Source organism: Eschrichtius robustus, chromosome 9, assembly GCF_028021215.1.
Source record: "Eschrichtius robustus isolate mEscRob2 chromosome 9, mEscRob2.pri, whole genome shotgun sequence".
Taxonomy (NCBI): Eukaryota; Metazoa; Chordata; class Mammalia; order Artiodactyla; family Eschrichtiidae; genus Eschrichtius; species Eschrichtius robustus.
This window is the reverse complement of record NC_090832.1, coordinates 16,955,271-16,972,646: the sequence shown is the minus strand read 5'-3', so window position 1 is coordinate 16,972,646 and position 17,376 is coordinate 16,955,271. Positions and strand designations below refer to the sequence as shown.

At 42.6% G+C, this 17,376-nt stretch overlaps 1 protein-coding gene across 2 annotated transcripts in view; it reads left to right on the top strand.

Annotated features, from left to right (window-relative positions):
* The window catches only part of UST (uronyl 2-sulfotransferase), a 288,030-nt gene that overhangs the window by 225,985 nt on the left and 44,669 nt on the right, over positions 1–17,376 (top strand). For both annotated transcript variants that reach the window (XM_068550775.1, XM_068550776.1), the window contains exon 7: positions 1,776–1,933. In XM_068550775.1, coding sequence (XP_068406876.1) covers positions 1,776–1,933 — 158 coding nt within the window. The remainder of the gene's footprint in view (positions 1–1,775; positions 1,934–17,376) is intronic.

Here is a 17,376-nt window from a genome sequence, read left to right as displayed (position 1 = left end):
AACTTCTAGAATTCACTTAATATTTACTGTTAATCTTTCAAGATCGCATTTGAGATTCTGAATGTCCTATAACTAAAGAAATTAACAAATCAAGGTCTGGCAGAGGCCTTGGGAACCACCCGTAAAGCTGTGTAACTGAAATGCCAACCAAACTCTTCTTCACCTTTGACGTACACCCGTCACTACCCAGCCCATGAGATAGTAAAGCCCAGGGGGTGCACCCATCCTGCTCCTCTGTAGTGACTCTGCTGCCTCCACAGCTGTCCTTGCCAGTGTGGTGTGTCTAGCTGGGTCTGAAACACTAGATGCTCACACCCAAAATTCCAGAGTGTCTCTCTCCTGAGGCATACTTAGTAGAAAGAGAAGAAAGTACTTTCTAGTGATCCCTCCTCAGCCTTACTTGGTTGCAAGACCTTCTTTAGCAAGTGACTTATTCAGATAGTAAGGGCCCTCAGTGTGGTCCACCCACCTCCTGCATCTGCATCCCTGGGGTGCTTGTTAGGAACCCTCACCTGATCACAGTCTCTGAGGTGAGGCCCAGGCATCTGTGACCACCTCCCAGATGATTCTGGTCTAGCTACACTTGTTCTACTAGACAAATGTATAGCCTCCAGAAGAAATGGTAGTAACGATGAATATTATCTTTGTTTGGTGGAAAATAAACCCTGCTGCCAGAAGTGGCATTTTCCCCGAAAGGAGACATTGATTAGAAGGTCGTTGTGTTCCTTAAGAGACTGGGGGGTTGGGGGGAGGACACAGCTGTTTCCAAATTGCAGCTCACTCATTGTACTTTTTGCTTACCCTGTGCTTGCTGCTTAGTTATTAGGTGTGTTGTTATTATTGATGTTCTGCTGAGTTAACCAGTTTGTTTACGGTCAGAATTCTGGGGCTAGAAGTGTCAGTTTTCTGCTTCATGATAAACTCCTGAGCTCAGGAGACCTCCCTCACCGACTTGTCCCCGGTAGAAAACACCTCCTGCTTCACGGTCAGGGCTTCAGATCCTGGGAAGATTTGGGGCCAGTTGACTCGCTTTCTGTCAAAATGAGGGTATTTATTCCAAGAAACAAGATTCTAACCCCTTAAAGTACTTTTAAAATTATATATTTCCCAATCTTGGGGCGGGGACTTCTGATGCCTTATCTCGTGATGATTTTCAAAATGCTTTTAAAATGTCACCTTGTTCCACCTTGATGACAATTATTTGAGCTAAGTAAGGATTATTAAAAATTTTCAAAAAAGAATCCTGGCTTGCCCAAATTCCCCCAGATAGTCAACACCAGCCAGGCCGGAACCCAGCTCCTGGGATCCCCATGCTGGGCTTTTTACATTCATATCAGTGTGGTTGGCTCAGAGATCTGCCTTACAAATAAGATTAGGCTGTTTTCCTTCCGTAATTGAAGAAAAAAAAAAAACAAAAACGTTTGTTTTTAAATTCCTCAAAAGAATAGGATGATTAGTGGTCATGACCTGACACCTATTTTGATTTCTACAGAAATCAAAATCAGTAAGTTTCATATTTCAAAACTTCTAACTTTATGGGTTCGGTTTGGTCCTCCTATTAAAAGGCCATTCTAGTCAGCATTTATTGAGACCTAGCTGCCTGGGCCCATTTTCTCTTAACAAACATTTAGGTGGGGCTCGCTGGGCCCTGGAGAAAGTGGGATTTGGACTTATGTGACTGGGGATGGGTGGGAGAAGGGAGAAGCTTCCAACATGTTGTTGCTGCATTTTGAAAACCAATCTTTGATTTCAAAATCATTTTTATATCCATAAAGGGAGCCTGGTGAGTGGGCCCTTGAAAGAGCAAAACTGAACGTGAATGAAAACTTCCTGCTTGTGGGGATTCTTGAAGAGTTGGAAGATGTGCTGCTTTTACTGGAAAGATTTTTACCTCATTACTTCAAGGGTGTGCTCAGTATCTACAAAGACCCAGGTAACTCCGTCCGTAAGCAAGTGCTTCTCTGTTTTGAGGCTTACTCACCTTGAAAAGGACTCGGGAAATGAAGGCGTGAAATCATCTCTTCTGTTAGTGAAGGGGAGCTCCCCTGGCTTCAAAGCAAGGTTAGAACCACGAGATTTAGATACCAAAACCTTGAGCTTCAGGGCCAAACATAAACTCGCCATGTTTTAAAGGCCGGATGCTTCCATTTCCCCCTCTGGAAGGTGAGATTGGCAGCGTTCCCGTCGGCCATGTCCTGGTGCTGGGGCGAACCAATGAACAGGCAGGTGTGTGTTGGAGTCCTGGGGGAGTGTGATGAGGTAACTCTGGCCCTACTTCCATTTGACAAAAGCAAATCCTGGCGCATAGAATCCATAAAGCAGCACATTGAGAATACAATTATGATTTTACTCTAATAAATGGAGTGGTGTCCAAACAGAAGCAAGAAAGAGAGTGCAGCAAAGCAATTATAAGGGTTGCCCGTAGTGTCACTGTAAATATCATTACTCTCAGAAGTCCATCATTTTCTCATTATAATTTTAACTTGAAAGGCAAACAACCTTGTTTGTTTCTTTCCTGTTCTTAATCTACTGCTGCCACAACAATACCTATTCACTAATCTGTTTATTGTCCGGAAATGGAAGGTATTATTCTGCTTTGTAGAAATGAGGCACAGAGGAAGGGCTTCCCAAACGCAGCCTCTGCCTCACATGCCACACAGCCAGGCAGGGACCTCGTACCACACCTGCATCACTGACAGGTGCCGATGCCCAGGTGAACTGGTTTTGCCTACAGGAGCCCTGACTTCTGTTCCATCGGGTGGCCCTACCACTACCAGGGACTCGCTGGGGGAAGGTGATTTTGCCTTGGTCTCCCAACACTCTTATTCAGAGATAAACTCCCATGTACTTACATGACCAAGGACCTCGACCTATGCCCTGCAGGTGTGTCTCCACAGCAAGAAGTGTGGTTGGAATAGCTAGAAGCATAACAAACTCTAAATTGTCATTTTTTGAAATAGGGCCTTCTTTTGCCCTTTCAACACTGGGCAATTAAAGAGTTCAAAGAATTTAAAGAGTTCTCCTGCGACCAGTTTTTAGCTCTGTAGGACAAAGTAAACTCTGGTCTTTGTGCAAGGAAGAGTCTCACCCTAAATCAGGCTCCTTTGAAGAAAAGGTTTACGTTATTCATTGTTATTTCCCTTCTCTGGCTTTATCTTGTTGTATAGTGTGCGTGGGTGTGTGTGTGTGTGAGATGTACAGTATGAGATAAAAGGCTGACTGGGTCTTGGAGACACAGAGCTGTCAGATAAGAACACACCGTTGTCCCAGCGCTTGGGAAGAGTATGGGTGAGGCCACATCACGTACGTCATCCATCCTGGGATCTGGGGTTGACATCATTCACAGGACGTCACAGCCCAGCACACCAAAGGTCCACATCAGGGGTGTAGGTCTGATAACTTAGAAGAGGACATTTTAATCTTTGTTCTTCTTAAATACAAATAAACCACAAACAAAAATCTTAGCCCCAAGGGCCACTTACCTACCGTTGTCAGGATGTATCACCTTCACTTCCCAACTGTTTTCCTCATTTAAACACCTGACTTCTCAGGAATTGTGGGCCTTCGTCCCGTGATCTGGAAGCCCATTAATTAAAGTAGAACATATTTTTGAAAATTGAGTGACTGTTAGCTCTTTTGTCTTTAGCAGTGATCTTTCCACCTATAAATTAAAGATTTTTCTCCCCTTTGAGTTGGGCCTAGCAGTGTATAAAATACTTCTGAGGCTGCTGCCCCAGGGAGAATGCAGGCCGGCCAACACATTACCAGCTCACACAATCCAGCTCTTCTGGTGGTTAAAACAGCGAGACACGTCTACACTGCCCTGGGCGCCCACCCTCCAGGTGCACTTCCACACACACACACACACACACACACACACACACACACATACCTTACCGCCATCCCCAAAGGGGGTCTTCAGGACTCTGGCCCAGGACTCAACAACTGTTCTAATTTAGTTCCTGAGTGGAACTGGTGTTAAATATTTTGCATATCACTCCAGTGTAATGGTCTCCGCTGCCACACGGCACGTAGACAACAAAATGAACATCTGAGTGATTCTTCAGTAACTTCCCCTGTGTTTTGTGGCCTCTCAGGCACCTTCTGTGAGATTTTTCTATGGTAACCTTGAAGGCCAAGCAGCTCCACAGTTGCTCTGTCCCGAAGAGTTTCCTCATCCCCTGAAGCAGGGGACAGGAGATGAGCACCCACGCCTGGCCAGCTTTCTGGTATATTTTAGCCTCTGCAAAGACTAAGCCCCTGTATTGTTTTCTCATGGCCACAAATCAGTGAGCTGGTATCAAATAGGTTAAAGAAGAGAAGCAGCAGGTCACTTTATCATTCACACCAGGGCCCCATCACCTGTGCATTTTCAATCTAAACTCACAGATAATGGCCCACTAAAATCATTGCTCGTGCCCTTTATACAAGAATTTTATAACTGAGTGGACTAGAGGACAGAGGGAAGAAACACTAAAATCTGAGACCTTTAAATATTTGTAGATTCAACTGACCATGGAGCTGGATTAAGATGCAAACACTCCACTGGCCATTTTTCTTTGGTGCTCATCCTGTTATTTAAAAAATGCAGGTGTGTGCGGATTTCAGGAATCCCCTTCCAGCAAGACGAAAAACATTTAGACCAGTCTCACTGCTGAAGAAAAAACACTAACAACAATAACCGGGGAGCTGGTAAAAATAACGTCCGCTAGTCAAATGGGTTGTCACTTATTCTAGATTGGAAGGATAGTCATTAATTCTTTCCAATCAGTACTGTGGGTTCCAATAACCCACCATTTAGAGAAGTTAATAACTTCGCTAAATAATAGGTCAACTGTCTGTGCTCCCTCACCCCATTCACTGCCTGTAAGAAGGTATATGCTGGTGAGTAAATTTGTCTCCTACCAAAAATATTTGAGAAACTTAGTCTTCATAAATCTTTTTGAAATTTAGTCATTTTATATTAATGTTTGCACTCTGTGGAGACCCAGTTAGTGTATCTCAGAAGAAGTTGATGATAGTAAGTACTCGAGGTGAAATAAGAATGAAAGTTGTAGCCTGGTGGATAACCAGGAGAACACACTCTGGTATTTCTCGCCAGCCCAAGGGCAGTTGCCAATGTTGAGGCCGGTACCTTGGAGTGAGGGCTCAGTAAACTCCGCCCAACCTGGGTAGGAGTTTGAAAAATTGGGGGAACCAAGGCCGAAACAGATTTACTGGGTAAGAGTGACCTCACTTCTTTAACTTATGCGGTCTCATTTTTTATTGATTAATCTCGATTACATTTGCTCATTACTTACCTTTCAAAAACGAGAAGCTTGGAGCCGGCCCAAAGAATTGGAGAGACAGCTCCATGGTCATCCATCAAAATGTGAACCAAAAAAAAAAAAAAAAAAAAAATGTGAACCAAAGGGCCACAGCTTAGAGTTTCTGAGCCACAAGCGTTAACGTGTTCATGAATGCTTTTCCCCCTTAGCTCTTAAAAAGGGACACGCTGTGAGCTATCAATATTTTTCTTAGTCATAGTTTCTTTAGGAGCTAAAATCACAGTGGTGTTAAAGGCCACAATAAATAAGTAAATTAATTAAAGACAGAGAATAAGTGAATATCTATGATAGGAAAAGTCCTTATCGTCTCCCATATCCGCCCCTGACTTGGTGAATAACCCAGCTGTTCCAGTTCAGTAGTGCCACTTAGCACCCAGATGTGGAACCCTAGGACCTGATATTTTAACCCTCCTATGTGAGGACCACGTGAGGACTTGAAAGCTAATCCTTTTCCCTTGTATTTTAAATACTTTACGTTACTAGCACTACATTAGTATTCATTTTCAACTTGTTTCCATTACAAATGTAAACACTGGAGCCTCAATAGAGAATTTACAAGACTTTCGTGGGCTGTCTTGAGAATCTGGCCACCAACTATACTACAAAGGAAAAATGTCTAATTCCAAACAAAATGACTTCCGTGCTAACTTTGAGGATTTAAGTTCATTCATAAATTGGGTGCTTTGTTTTTTATTTTAAAAAACTGCTTATACTTAAATATTTTTATTAACAGCGATGATAAAGTACAAATTTAAATATTTTTTTGCTAGGCATGAATGATAATTAGACTCCTATTAAGGGTATAGCAGTGTACTCTTGGAGTTCATTTGCATTGCACTATTCAAATCTGAGGATATTTACATAGAAGATTAAAATTGTCCTATTATTCATAAAGAAAAGTTATTCTTTAAGGAAAGAACACTAAGTTGGGAGTTTGAAGAGACTCCTAGTCCTCTTTCTGCGGTGGTTCTGCCCATAGGACCCCGAGCAAATGTAGCCTTGGGTGGCTGATCGCCAAGGTCTATATTATTATCATGCTAAAGTATCACATGGAAGGTTTTAAGGCTCCTCTTTCTACCTTCTGTTGGTTAGCACAATTATACGGTGCTTTCCCCCCCACCCCGCAAAAACCACAGGCAGTCCCCATTGCCTTCGTAATTCCCAGGTTTAGTTATGGGGACTATCGCCACCTAGAGGACATGACGAATCCTCACTGCAGGGTCATTCCTTCAGAATCCATTCTTCCCTAAGCCAGGGATCCCAACTCACTCTCTGGTTACACTGTCCACCCTTCTCTCTCCACACCATATGCATTTCTGTCCAGAAGACAGAATATCATAATTATTAGAGCACAGGCTCTGGAGTAGGCAGCCTGGGCATTAAAGCCCGTTCTCCACTTAACTGGATAACCAGAGGTAAGGTGTAACCCCTGTACCCCATAGCTTCCCCATCTGTATAAGGCACATAAACAATACTGTCTACTTCACAGGGTTGTTGTGAGAGATGAACCTGATCGAATCCATGTAAAGCCCTTAGCCCAGAGCTTAACATATGATTAAGTGTTCAATAATTAGCTATTAGCCTGCCAACCACATTACAGGAGAGAGACAGGGCCAGTATCTGGGAGGAACTAGGGCTTCAGCTCTCTCTGTAACTTCTACGTGAAAGAAAGCAAGAGAGAGAGATGGGGGGGAGGGGAAGAAGAAAAAAAATGATCACCCTTCACTTATTTCATCAGTGACAGCTGACCTATGACTGTGAAATCGCATGCTTTTAGGAAATAGTATTTCTGACTTAGAAGGAGAGGAACAGTTATATTCTGGCCAATACCTTATTCCTGAAACAATCACAGGGAATAAATTTAATGGAAATATTACTACGGTGACACGCTCAGGACTGGAAAACACCATGCAAGTCACTGAGGGTTTTTTTAACATCATCTGTTTTTATGCCTGAACTCTTAGCAGAAATATCAGGGCGTTAAAATTTCAACCTTAAATGAAACCCACTGTTGAGATGTGACCAGGGCCAATTACCATTAACTCGAGTTGAATGTTGAATCTTTCAGACTGTGATGCATCATGTTATTTAGTAGATATAGGATGGGTGTTCAATGATTTAATGGCGTTTTTATTTTAACTAAGACCCTAAGATTCAGTTCTTGAAAAACCTTTATTTTCCATATGCAGAATTACGTACTGCAGATCGCTGTTAATGAATTAAACTTTGTCCAGCAGGTGGCAGTGTCTCCCCATTTTCTCAAGGAAGTGCTTGTGGTTTCCTAACAGTTTGCATCTGCTGACAGGCGTTTACAGAATGCTTGAACACAGATGTACAATTATGCCCAATATGGGGCCTAAAAATGGGATCGTATCAAAAGGATTCCAAGTACAATTGATTGCAGTAGTCCAAAGCGCATTATCTGAGAGCCAGTGGGGTCGGGAATTGGGGGATAGTTTACAAATAAGTTTGCGTGGGTTGAAAATATATGTACCGTCCACTCTAGTTTTATAAAAATCATCCATCATTCTACAACGATTGGATTAAACATGCTGTTTCTCGTTTTTTATTTCCATCTTCTTATTACTTTTGTGCTACAACAAAACCCAAAAACATTCTGGAACTTCACAGGTATACAACTGATGGTTGGGAGAAATTCTGACTATCTACAGGCACCAATGAAGTTGTTTAAAAACCTCGATTATCATTTATAAAAAATAGGATACCAATCTGTTATTGGTTCATGTACCGTCAATATTCTCCATAACGATTTGTTTATCACCATTCATGTCCTAGGCTCAGATTCTAGTCAGGTTGGTACTGCATTACGTGTGTGTGTGTGTGTGTGTGTGTACACCCATTCATGTTCAAACAACTAAACTCCTTATTACACAGCAGTGGTATCTTAGTGAAGAGTCTTGCATGCAAACATCAGCAACAGTTCCTAAATAATAATAATTTGCATAGCAATTTACCGTTTATAAAGCACTTCCATAAGATGACCTCATTTGATTCTTACACAAATCCTCTGAAGCTGAGGAAGACAATTAGTTGTCTCATTTTCTAAATAAGAAAGCTGAGAGTCAAAGAGTAGAATAGCTTGCCCACAGTTATCAAGTCCTAAGTGGCCACAGACATTCAAGCTTCTGTCCCCAGCACCACCACAAACTCCATGAATCTATGACCCTCCAAACATCCTTCGTATTTAATCATTAATACAGAGCATTAAGCGGGTATTAAGCATTCTTATGTATTGCAGTTGAAGGTAAATGCTTGAAAATAAAATCTATAGATTATCTCTATTCAACACATGGTCTGATTTTATAGTAATAACATTCCAAAAATATCTCTCTTCTTTGAAGACTAATATTTAAATAGCAGGTATAATCTGAAAATACTAGAAAAATTCAACAAGCACTTTCAGCAAGTGTTTCCATGTCTGCAATACACTCCAGTCCTGGGCAACGGCCGTATAAAGATAAAGAAAACCATATCTGGCATGAACGCCATCGCAAACTGGATGGGCACTTCCTGCTGGAGATATTTGGGCCAGGCCTTGAAGGGTGCATCGCTCTTCCCCAGGTGGACGTGGAAGGAGGCAAGTTAGGCAGAAAAAAATAACATGAGTGCAGACCTGGAGGTGTGAAGGCACAGAAGTCCCAAGTCCCATACTTGGGAGGCATGAGGGGCTTCCAGCCCACCTCGGCCCTTGCCTACTGACCTTGCCTCTTTGAGCTGAGCCCCCCAATTCTTCGCAGCTCAGTCACCCTACTGCTAAGCCAGTCCTGCCCAAGGCAGGAAAAGTATCCGCAGCCTTAGATCTCTCTGTGGTACAACCTGGAACTGAGTCACTCATACCAATCCCAGAACCAGTGGCCAAGCCACAGTTGCCAGAGGGCCATGTGTCACTCCCCCAACCCCGCTTTCCCTGCCCTCGGCAAGCCTGACCACCACCCAAGGATCCCTCGCTTCCTAACAGTGTGTCAGGATACCGCCAGGTTCCCAGGTCCCTAGGGCTGGGATTCTTACTCCTTGCTTTCTTTCCGTTTTTCTGCACCCAAGACCCAGGCACCCTCCAGCCCTGGCATAACCACTGGCTCCAGTCGGTCCTGCACTGTTCCACTGGGGAGCCCACCACACCTCTCCAGACACCACCTACTGCCCTGCCTGACCCCCAGATTCCCCTCTCTGCCCACCAGCATGGTCTCCCCTTCTGTTACCAGGCACTCACTCCCTGACTCGGGTGAGCTCGCTGTGTCCCTTGATGCTGCCTCTGGTCTTCCTGGCCTCCCTCACTAGGAGCCCTTGGAATCATCCCTCCAGAAGTTTCCCCTAGTCCCCACCTCCCACCCATGCACCCTGGGAAACTGATCTCTTCTAGGTCCCAACCTCATCCTCTGGAGAAGCCCAGATGCTCCCCGCAGTGTGGCCAGGCATGGGGTATGCAGTTTTCTGTCTTATGATTCTTTTCCCCAGACAAAAAGGTGGCTAATAATATCTGGGTGTGTGGTGGAGGTACCAGCATTCTTCTGTGTTTATAGGTGGATTTCTTCTACCTGGGAATTTATTCACTCCTACTTTGAGCAGTTTTTAGTTGAACTTGACAGTAATATGCTTTGCATTGAGTAAGAATGTTACTAAGGGTGGAATTAGTCACCACAAATTTCAATTGTTGGACTTTCCTGGTAACTCAGCAAAGCTGAAATGCTCCTAGAGCCTGGGCAAAGAAGATTAGAGACCCGACCCCAGAAGGTGATAGTTGATCTTTTTATAAAAGACTCTGTGAGCTTCCCGCTCTTTCATGCCCAAACTTCCAAGGTCTGTACCCGCCCCTGGGCCTAATGTGGTGATGTGGAAAGGGCCTCAGACAGAGAATTTCAGAACTGTCTTTGTGCCCTTGACTCACGGTCTTGCCTTGCTGACATTCTTTGCTTATAAAATGTACCCCCAGCTGGGGCGAAGTACAATCCTTACCCATTTCGCATGACTCAACATTTTACAATGGAAGCTTCTATTTTTGTTCAACTAAATCTTGTTCAAATAAAAATATCATTTCCTGGTCTGTATTTTTTTAATATCTCATACATTTTCATCAACATATAATGTCCTAGCTTTTCACATCTTGCAAATGGTGTTGCACTGTGAAAGAACACAGTGAAAAACTGCAAATATACCTGTGTACAGAACATTGCTGTTTTCAGTGGTTTCTTGTGAGCTATATTAAGCATATTCATTTCACTGTCCACAAACCCATAGAGAAATCCAATCTAATTCCCCACTGATGAGAGTAGGGAAGTTTTGCTTGCTGAGTGGGAGTTTCAGATACTCTGACTGGAAAGTCTCACCTCTCCAGTTTTTACAATGTGCTTCTAAGTACTTCTGTTGCCTTGTCATAGCCAGACACTACTGGAGCTACTTTTCAAAACATGTTTTCCTAGAATTTTACCTTCCTGTTTTTTAACTATAGTTTATATATTAAAGTAGTGCATGTATATAATTAAAAATCAAATAGTACTAAAAGACATGTAATGAAAAGCAGTCATTTCCTATTTCAACCCTCTCCATCGCGAAGTCTGGTTCTGCAGAGGCAAACGCTTTCAGCACAGTTAGCTGGTTCTTCTGATAATCACCACACTAATTATAACTAGTATGCACAGGCTTGTTTTATTTTTATTGTCTTGATGTATTTATTTGAGACGTTATTTAGTTCTCTTATTCCACCACCCCTACCTCCACTTCCTCCCCTCCACCATCTTCGTAGTATAGCTCTATCTATGTTTTACATGCATAGTCCCTGTTTACGTTACTATGACTGCATATGTTTGTTCGATGCTGATCCAAGTAGTACACCATCATCTTGTTTCATTTCTTGCATAACTTATTGTTTTTCTAGAATTGATTATTGCCTTGGGTTTTTTATTCGCTTAGATTTATTTATACCTATCAAAATTTTCCTGTGTGCCATTAGATCTGTTTTGTATCAATCTTACTTTTGATTTTTTTTCCATATTTTTATCAGATAAGTATAGCCATTCCATTTCCTGCTCCCCCATCCCAGTACCGCTACCCTCCTTCCCACCCGGAGCTCTAACTTCCTGCTTCCATCTGGGCTGATTACTCAGAAGCTCCCTTCACAGCTGTCCTGCAACTGCCCTTTACCATTTTACTGAATGTATTGTATCCCTGATCTCCTGAATCCCTCATATTCTATTTCTTGATTTAATAACTCATTTTATTCCAAGATAGGCCCAAATTGCTTCCTGATAAAAGGTGCGTGGGAGGTAGTAAATTCTTTGAGTCACTGCATGTCTGAAAAGATCAGCGTTCTACCATCTCATCTGATTGCCAGTTTGGCTGGGTATGGATTTCTTCATACATGCACTTCATTTCCCACATCTTTTTCTCTGACTTTCTCATTCTCTCTCTCTCTCCTGGAGTGTTCCGTTTATTCCTTTTATGAAAGTTTACAGCACCTCAGGGTACTGAGTATTCAGTAGATAAATTTAAGCTTAAAACTCATGTTTTTCATTTCTGGGAATTTTTCTTGTTTTACTTCTTTCATGATTTTATCACCACCATTTTCTCTGATTCATTTCTGGAATGCTGTTGGTCAGATATTTGAATCCCTAGGTGCACCCTCTCTATGTGCTTTACATTTTTTTCCTCTCTTAATTTCCACTTCTTCAACTTTTTCGCTCTGGAAGAGTTCCTCAATGTGTATTCCAGTCATTCTGTTGAATTTTCTCTTTTCCAAGAACTCTTTTTTAATCTTTTTTTTCTTTTTGCATAATATCTTGCTCTTGCTTGTTAAATCTCTTAAATTAAATCTTAATTTAAATCTCTGAAAATTACAGAGATTTTTAAAAAGTGTTTTCATCTATTTCTTACATTATCTCTACTTGCTCCAGGATCCTTTTCATTGTTTGGTTGATTTGGGCATCTCTTTTTCAGTCTGAAGTCTTTCCTCTGGTAATCTTTGTCGGAATTCATATTTGAGGGTAAGACACTAAAGAGCTCATTGAAAGTGCTGTGCAGTAGGGGAGGCTTATCAACTAATGGACCCACTTGGGATGATCAAGCAGCGATAGAAGTTTTGTTGGGAAAACATTTGTTAGTGATTTTAGGTCTTTTTTTCTCTGGAGTTGATCCAGTTTCCCCACTGAAGAGTCCCCCAAACATCCCCTTGGGGGATGGGAGGTGAGGAGGGAATGGGGGAGCAGGACACATGTCTGATTGCTGGTGGGGGGACAGGAGCTGAAGGCCCACGTTCAGGCACAATTCACTTCATTGTTCTCATTTTAGCCCATGCTCTTCTCTCTCCTCTGGGCTAGCAAATCAGTCTGGAGCCTCTGCCAGATTCTTTGGAGACTAATCCTAAGATTGCCGGATCGCAGGCAGTGGAGAATGGGGGAAGAAGCATTGCAAGATAGCTGGCTGCATGCAGGTGTGGAGGGAATTTGGGACCCAACTGCTTCATAGCCAGACTACCTGCCTCATGCCCAGCTTTCCCATCTGGGCTACCTAGTGCCACTCCTCTCTCTCTCAGGGGTTCTTTGGGTGAGCTGACCCTCCTGATGTATGTCTCCCCTCTGCCAACACTCCAGTGCATATACTCTGCTCTGCCACATGCAATGCACTCCTTTCACCACTTTTCATCTTCCAGAAGTTGTTTGAAGTCTGTCTTCTGTTGAAATCCTTCTCCAGTTCTTTGTCCTTGAAATCTTTTTATAAAATTATTGTCCTTTACTGTCACTTTAGTGAAGTGTTTCAAAGGAGAGGTGTTGAAGGCCTGTTGTCAGCCTACTGCATTTAGCTGGCAATGTGCTAACTACCTGAACTTTAAGATTCTATTACCAGTTTTGTGTGTATAGCTTCTAGCTAGATCTGTTATAAATGTTTCTTTCATGTGATATCTGCATAACCATGATGTGAATCGGGCTACCGTAGCACTGCCTTCAGCATCCGTATCTTGGGATTATAGTACTGATGAAATTTCAAAAGCAAAACAGACAAAAACAAGATCCCTTAATGGTAGTTTATTAGTTAAACCCCTTTGTGTTTTTTTTTAAAATTTTTATTGGAGTAGAGCTGCTTTATAATGTTGTGTTAGTTTCTGCTTTATAGCAAAGTGAATCAGCTATACGTATACATACATCCCCTCTTTTTTGGATTTCCTTCCCGTTTAGGTCACCACAGAGCATTGAGCAGAGTTCCCTGTGCTATACAGTACGTCCTCATTAGTTATCTATTTTATACATAGTAGTGAATATATGTCAATCCCAGTCTCCTAATTCATCCCCCCCCTTGGTATCCATAAGTTTGTTCTCTACATCTGTGTCTCTATTTCTGCTTTGCAAATAAATTCATCTGTACCATTATTCTAGATTCCACGTATAAGCGATATTATATAATATTTGTTTTTCTCTTTCTGACTTACTTCACTCTGCATGACAGCCTCTAGATCTATCCACGTCTTTTTACTGAATGATGTTTGCTATGATGAGGCCCCAAACTACTGTCTTTTAAAATTACCTGGAAGACAGATCAGGGCCATATTGGAGATTTATTTGATGGGAGAGAATGTAAATTACAAGAACTGATAAAAAAGACACTGTCTCATGATCAGAGGCAGTACCTGACCATCCAAAGATACCATGCCAGTGTAACTTGGCAGAAACAGGCACCACCGTTTTGTGTGCTGTCATGTGTCGTTTCCCTAACCTAATGCAGGAATAGTGACACAGGTATCCCAAGCCTGGAGAGTCCAGGGCCCCGGTCCATGAGCGCTGTCAGTCAGCACATGTCCAGGAGAAAAAGCAGCCATTGAGAGGGTTTCTCGGCAGCAGCTGCTTTAGTAGCAGTAGCAGCAGCTCATATAACAAATGTTTCATGACGAATGCAAACAAAAGCCAGCTCCGAAATTCCAGCCACGCCATGTCCAAGCCAGTTCAGAGTCGTATCACCACTCCGTTCAAGTTTTTTCCCCTCTCTAAATGCATTCCATATGAGCCGTGGTGTTGGGACAGCTGGGATCTCCTGCGTTCACTCAGAAGGCTGTTTTTAAAGCCCAGACTGAAAGGAAAGTAAGTCAGTGGGAAAACAAACTCAAAGAAAACACTGAGACTCAGGTGGGTGTGGGAGGTGTGTTTGTTTTCCCCAGCCAGGCATGACCCCCGGAATGGGGCTGAAGGCTGGGAATCCTCTAGCCCCCCTCCTCGGAAGCCTGGGTGCAGGACTGTGCTCCGGTGGGGCCCCTGAGTCGGCATTGGCCCTGGCTCCGGACAAGCACCATTTCTCAAAGTGTGGTCCAAGGACCGTTGCCAGCCCGTAAGCTGCTTGCTACCAGCCCATGGTGAGATGAGGTAGAAATTGAGAGTAAGCCTGTAGAAACTTTGATGGTAATTTGGTATGGCTCTGATTATTTTTTTAATAACTCATTTTTATTGTAGTTTACAACAGTATCAATCTGAGATGGATTACAGTGGGAAAAATTCAGAGATCTTTTGTGAAGCAATGTTGTAGATTCTCCCACTGGCTTGGGCTGCCCAGGTTAGCAAGTAGGAGGTCATCCAATTGACAAGACCAGTCCTAAGGCATTTGGGGCTTATGAGGCGCCATGATTCTTCCATATGATCTTTGCCTTCTTGGCTTCAAATCTCAAACTGCTGTTCCATAGCAATGGCCGAACACCTAAACTCAAGGAGATGTGATCCTTTGAAACTCTGCCTTCCTAAAACTGGTGCCTTGACCTAAAACCTTTACAAGTCATGATTCACACTAGGATAGCACTTTTACAGTTAACAGAGTACCTTAGACTTATGTTGACTCACTTCTTCCTCACAACTTGGTTCGGTAGTGTTGTAGGTTGAATTGTGTCCCCCCAAAATACATTGAAGTCCTAACCCCATGGATCTATGAATGTGACCTTATTTGGAAACAGCGTCTTTGCAGATATAATCACGTTAAGATGAGGTCACATTGGATTAGGGTGGACCCTAAATCCAATGATTGGTGTCCTTATAAGGAGAGAAGGATTCAGAGACACAGGAAAGAAGGCCGTTTGAAGTCAGAGGCAGAGATTGGAATTATGTTCCCACCAGCCAAGGAATGTCAAAGATTGTCAGCAAGGACCGTCAGAAACTAGAAAGAGGCAGGAAAAATTCTTTCCTCGAGTCTTCAGAGGGGGCATGGCCCTGCTGACACCTTGACTTTGGACTTCTAACCTCCTGAACAGTGAAAGGATACATTTCTATTATTTTAAGCTACCCAGTTTATGGTAATTTTACGACAGTCCTGGGAAACTAATACAAGTAGAAATCTTCATCCCATTTCCAGATGAATATCTGGAGACTCAGTGATAATAAGCTCTGCCCATGTTCGAAGCAGCCAGCAAGTAGCAAGACCTGGATTTGAGCAAAGGTGAGCGCTACCCAATACACCAGATTGCCTGTCTTTGTGGGACAAAGGAATTGGGAGAAAAAGAAATATCTAACATATGGAGAAAGTTAAATAAATGACTTTACAATAATGCAATGAAATATGAAGAGGCCATTGGAATTTCATTTTGAAGAATTGTTCATTCTGAACCACTAATGAAAAATCAGACACACTATTATATTGTACGATATGTTTATAGTGTACACACAATATGCTTAGAAGAACAAACTAAAAGGGAAAAAAACAAAAGAACAGCAGTTTTTAATTGTGCTTGTGGGCTCTGAGTAGTTTTCATCTGTTCCTTTAGACTTTTCTGTTTTGTCTACCTTTTTTTATAATACACATGCATCGCAGATGCCACAGTGCTGTATGTCCCGGCACTGTGCTCTGTACCCTCCATGTATCTTCTTAATCATCACAGTAGTGTAGCAAATTAGATATTATTACCCAAATCCAAATTCTACTGAGGAGAAAACACACCCAGACAATCTAAGGACTCTGTCTGAGGTCTCATAGCTGGTGAGAGGCAGAACCTGTCTGCCTCCAAACCCACCATGCTTGGTGGCCTCTTCCACTTTCATGATCAGAAAAAAAGAGGATCGTGGGAAGGGGCACAACTGAGTAGTGGTGAAACAAGAAGAGACTGTCACTATGGCCCCTTTGGGCAGGGCTTGCTCATCCTCGGTCATTTGCATGAAATAGAGGAGTTATCCTTTTGGCGTTAACTCTGCAGAGACTTCTTGAAGACAGGGACCATGGCTGCTACCTTCCTGATGCCCCATAGTACCCGCTGTAGAATGCTACTCATCAGAGGTGACACCTGGCTGTCCTCCCGTCCTTCCCTTCTTTCTGAAACCCCCTCCTGGCAGAGTTTTGGGAACACTAGGTAAAGCACAGTTACTTACTGAGCGTTTCCAGGACAAATACCTGGGAGTGCCTGCCTGGGTGACCAGATGTCCTATTCCTCCAACCCCCACACCCGAAGGCTAGTTAGAGCATGAAAAAAAATGTGCTACTGTTCTCTGTTTGATGTAGCCTGAACCTTTCCAATTTGAATAATTCAAACCTTAACTATAAAAAACTTAAGTTGATTTTTAATAGAGTATTGAAACAAGTTTTATTCCATTAGTATATCAAATAGTTTCATCATAGAATTTTAATTCTCATTTGTCTGATTCTTTGTTTCCATTATTTTGATCTGATTTCTATTTCTATTTTTAATATTTTTTTTCCTGAAAAATATCTCCAGATACCAGCAGATAAGCATTGTAAAAATAAAATCTTATTTTTTTTTTAAATTTTTTTTAAAATTTATTTATATATTTTTTATTTTTGGCTGTGTTGGGTCTTCGTTTCTGTGTGAGGGCTTTCTCTAGTTGCGGCAAGCGGGGGCCACTCTTCATCACGGTGCGCGGGCCTCTCACTGTCGCAGCCTCTCTTGTTGCGGAGCACAAGCTCCAGACGCGCAGGCTCAGTAGTTGTGGCTCACGGGCCTAGTTGCTCCGCGGCATGTGGGATCTTCCCAGACCAGGGCTCGAACCCGTGTCCCCTGCATTGGCAGGCAGATTCTCAACCGCTGCGCCACCAGGGAAGCCCAAAAGTCTTATTTTTT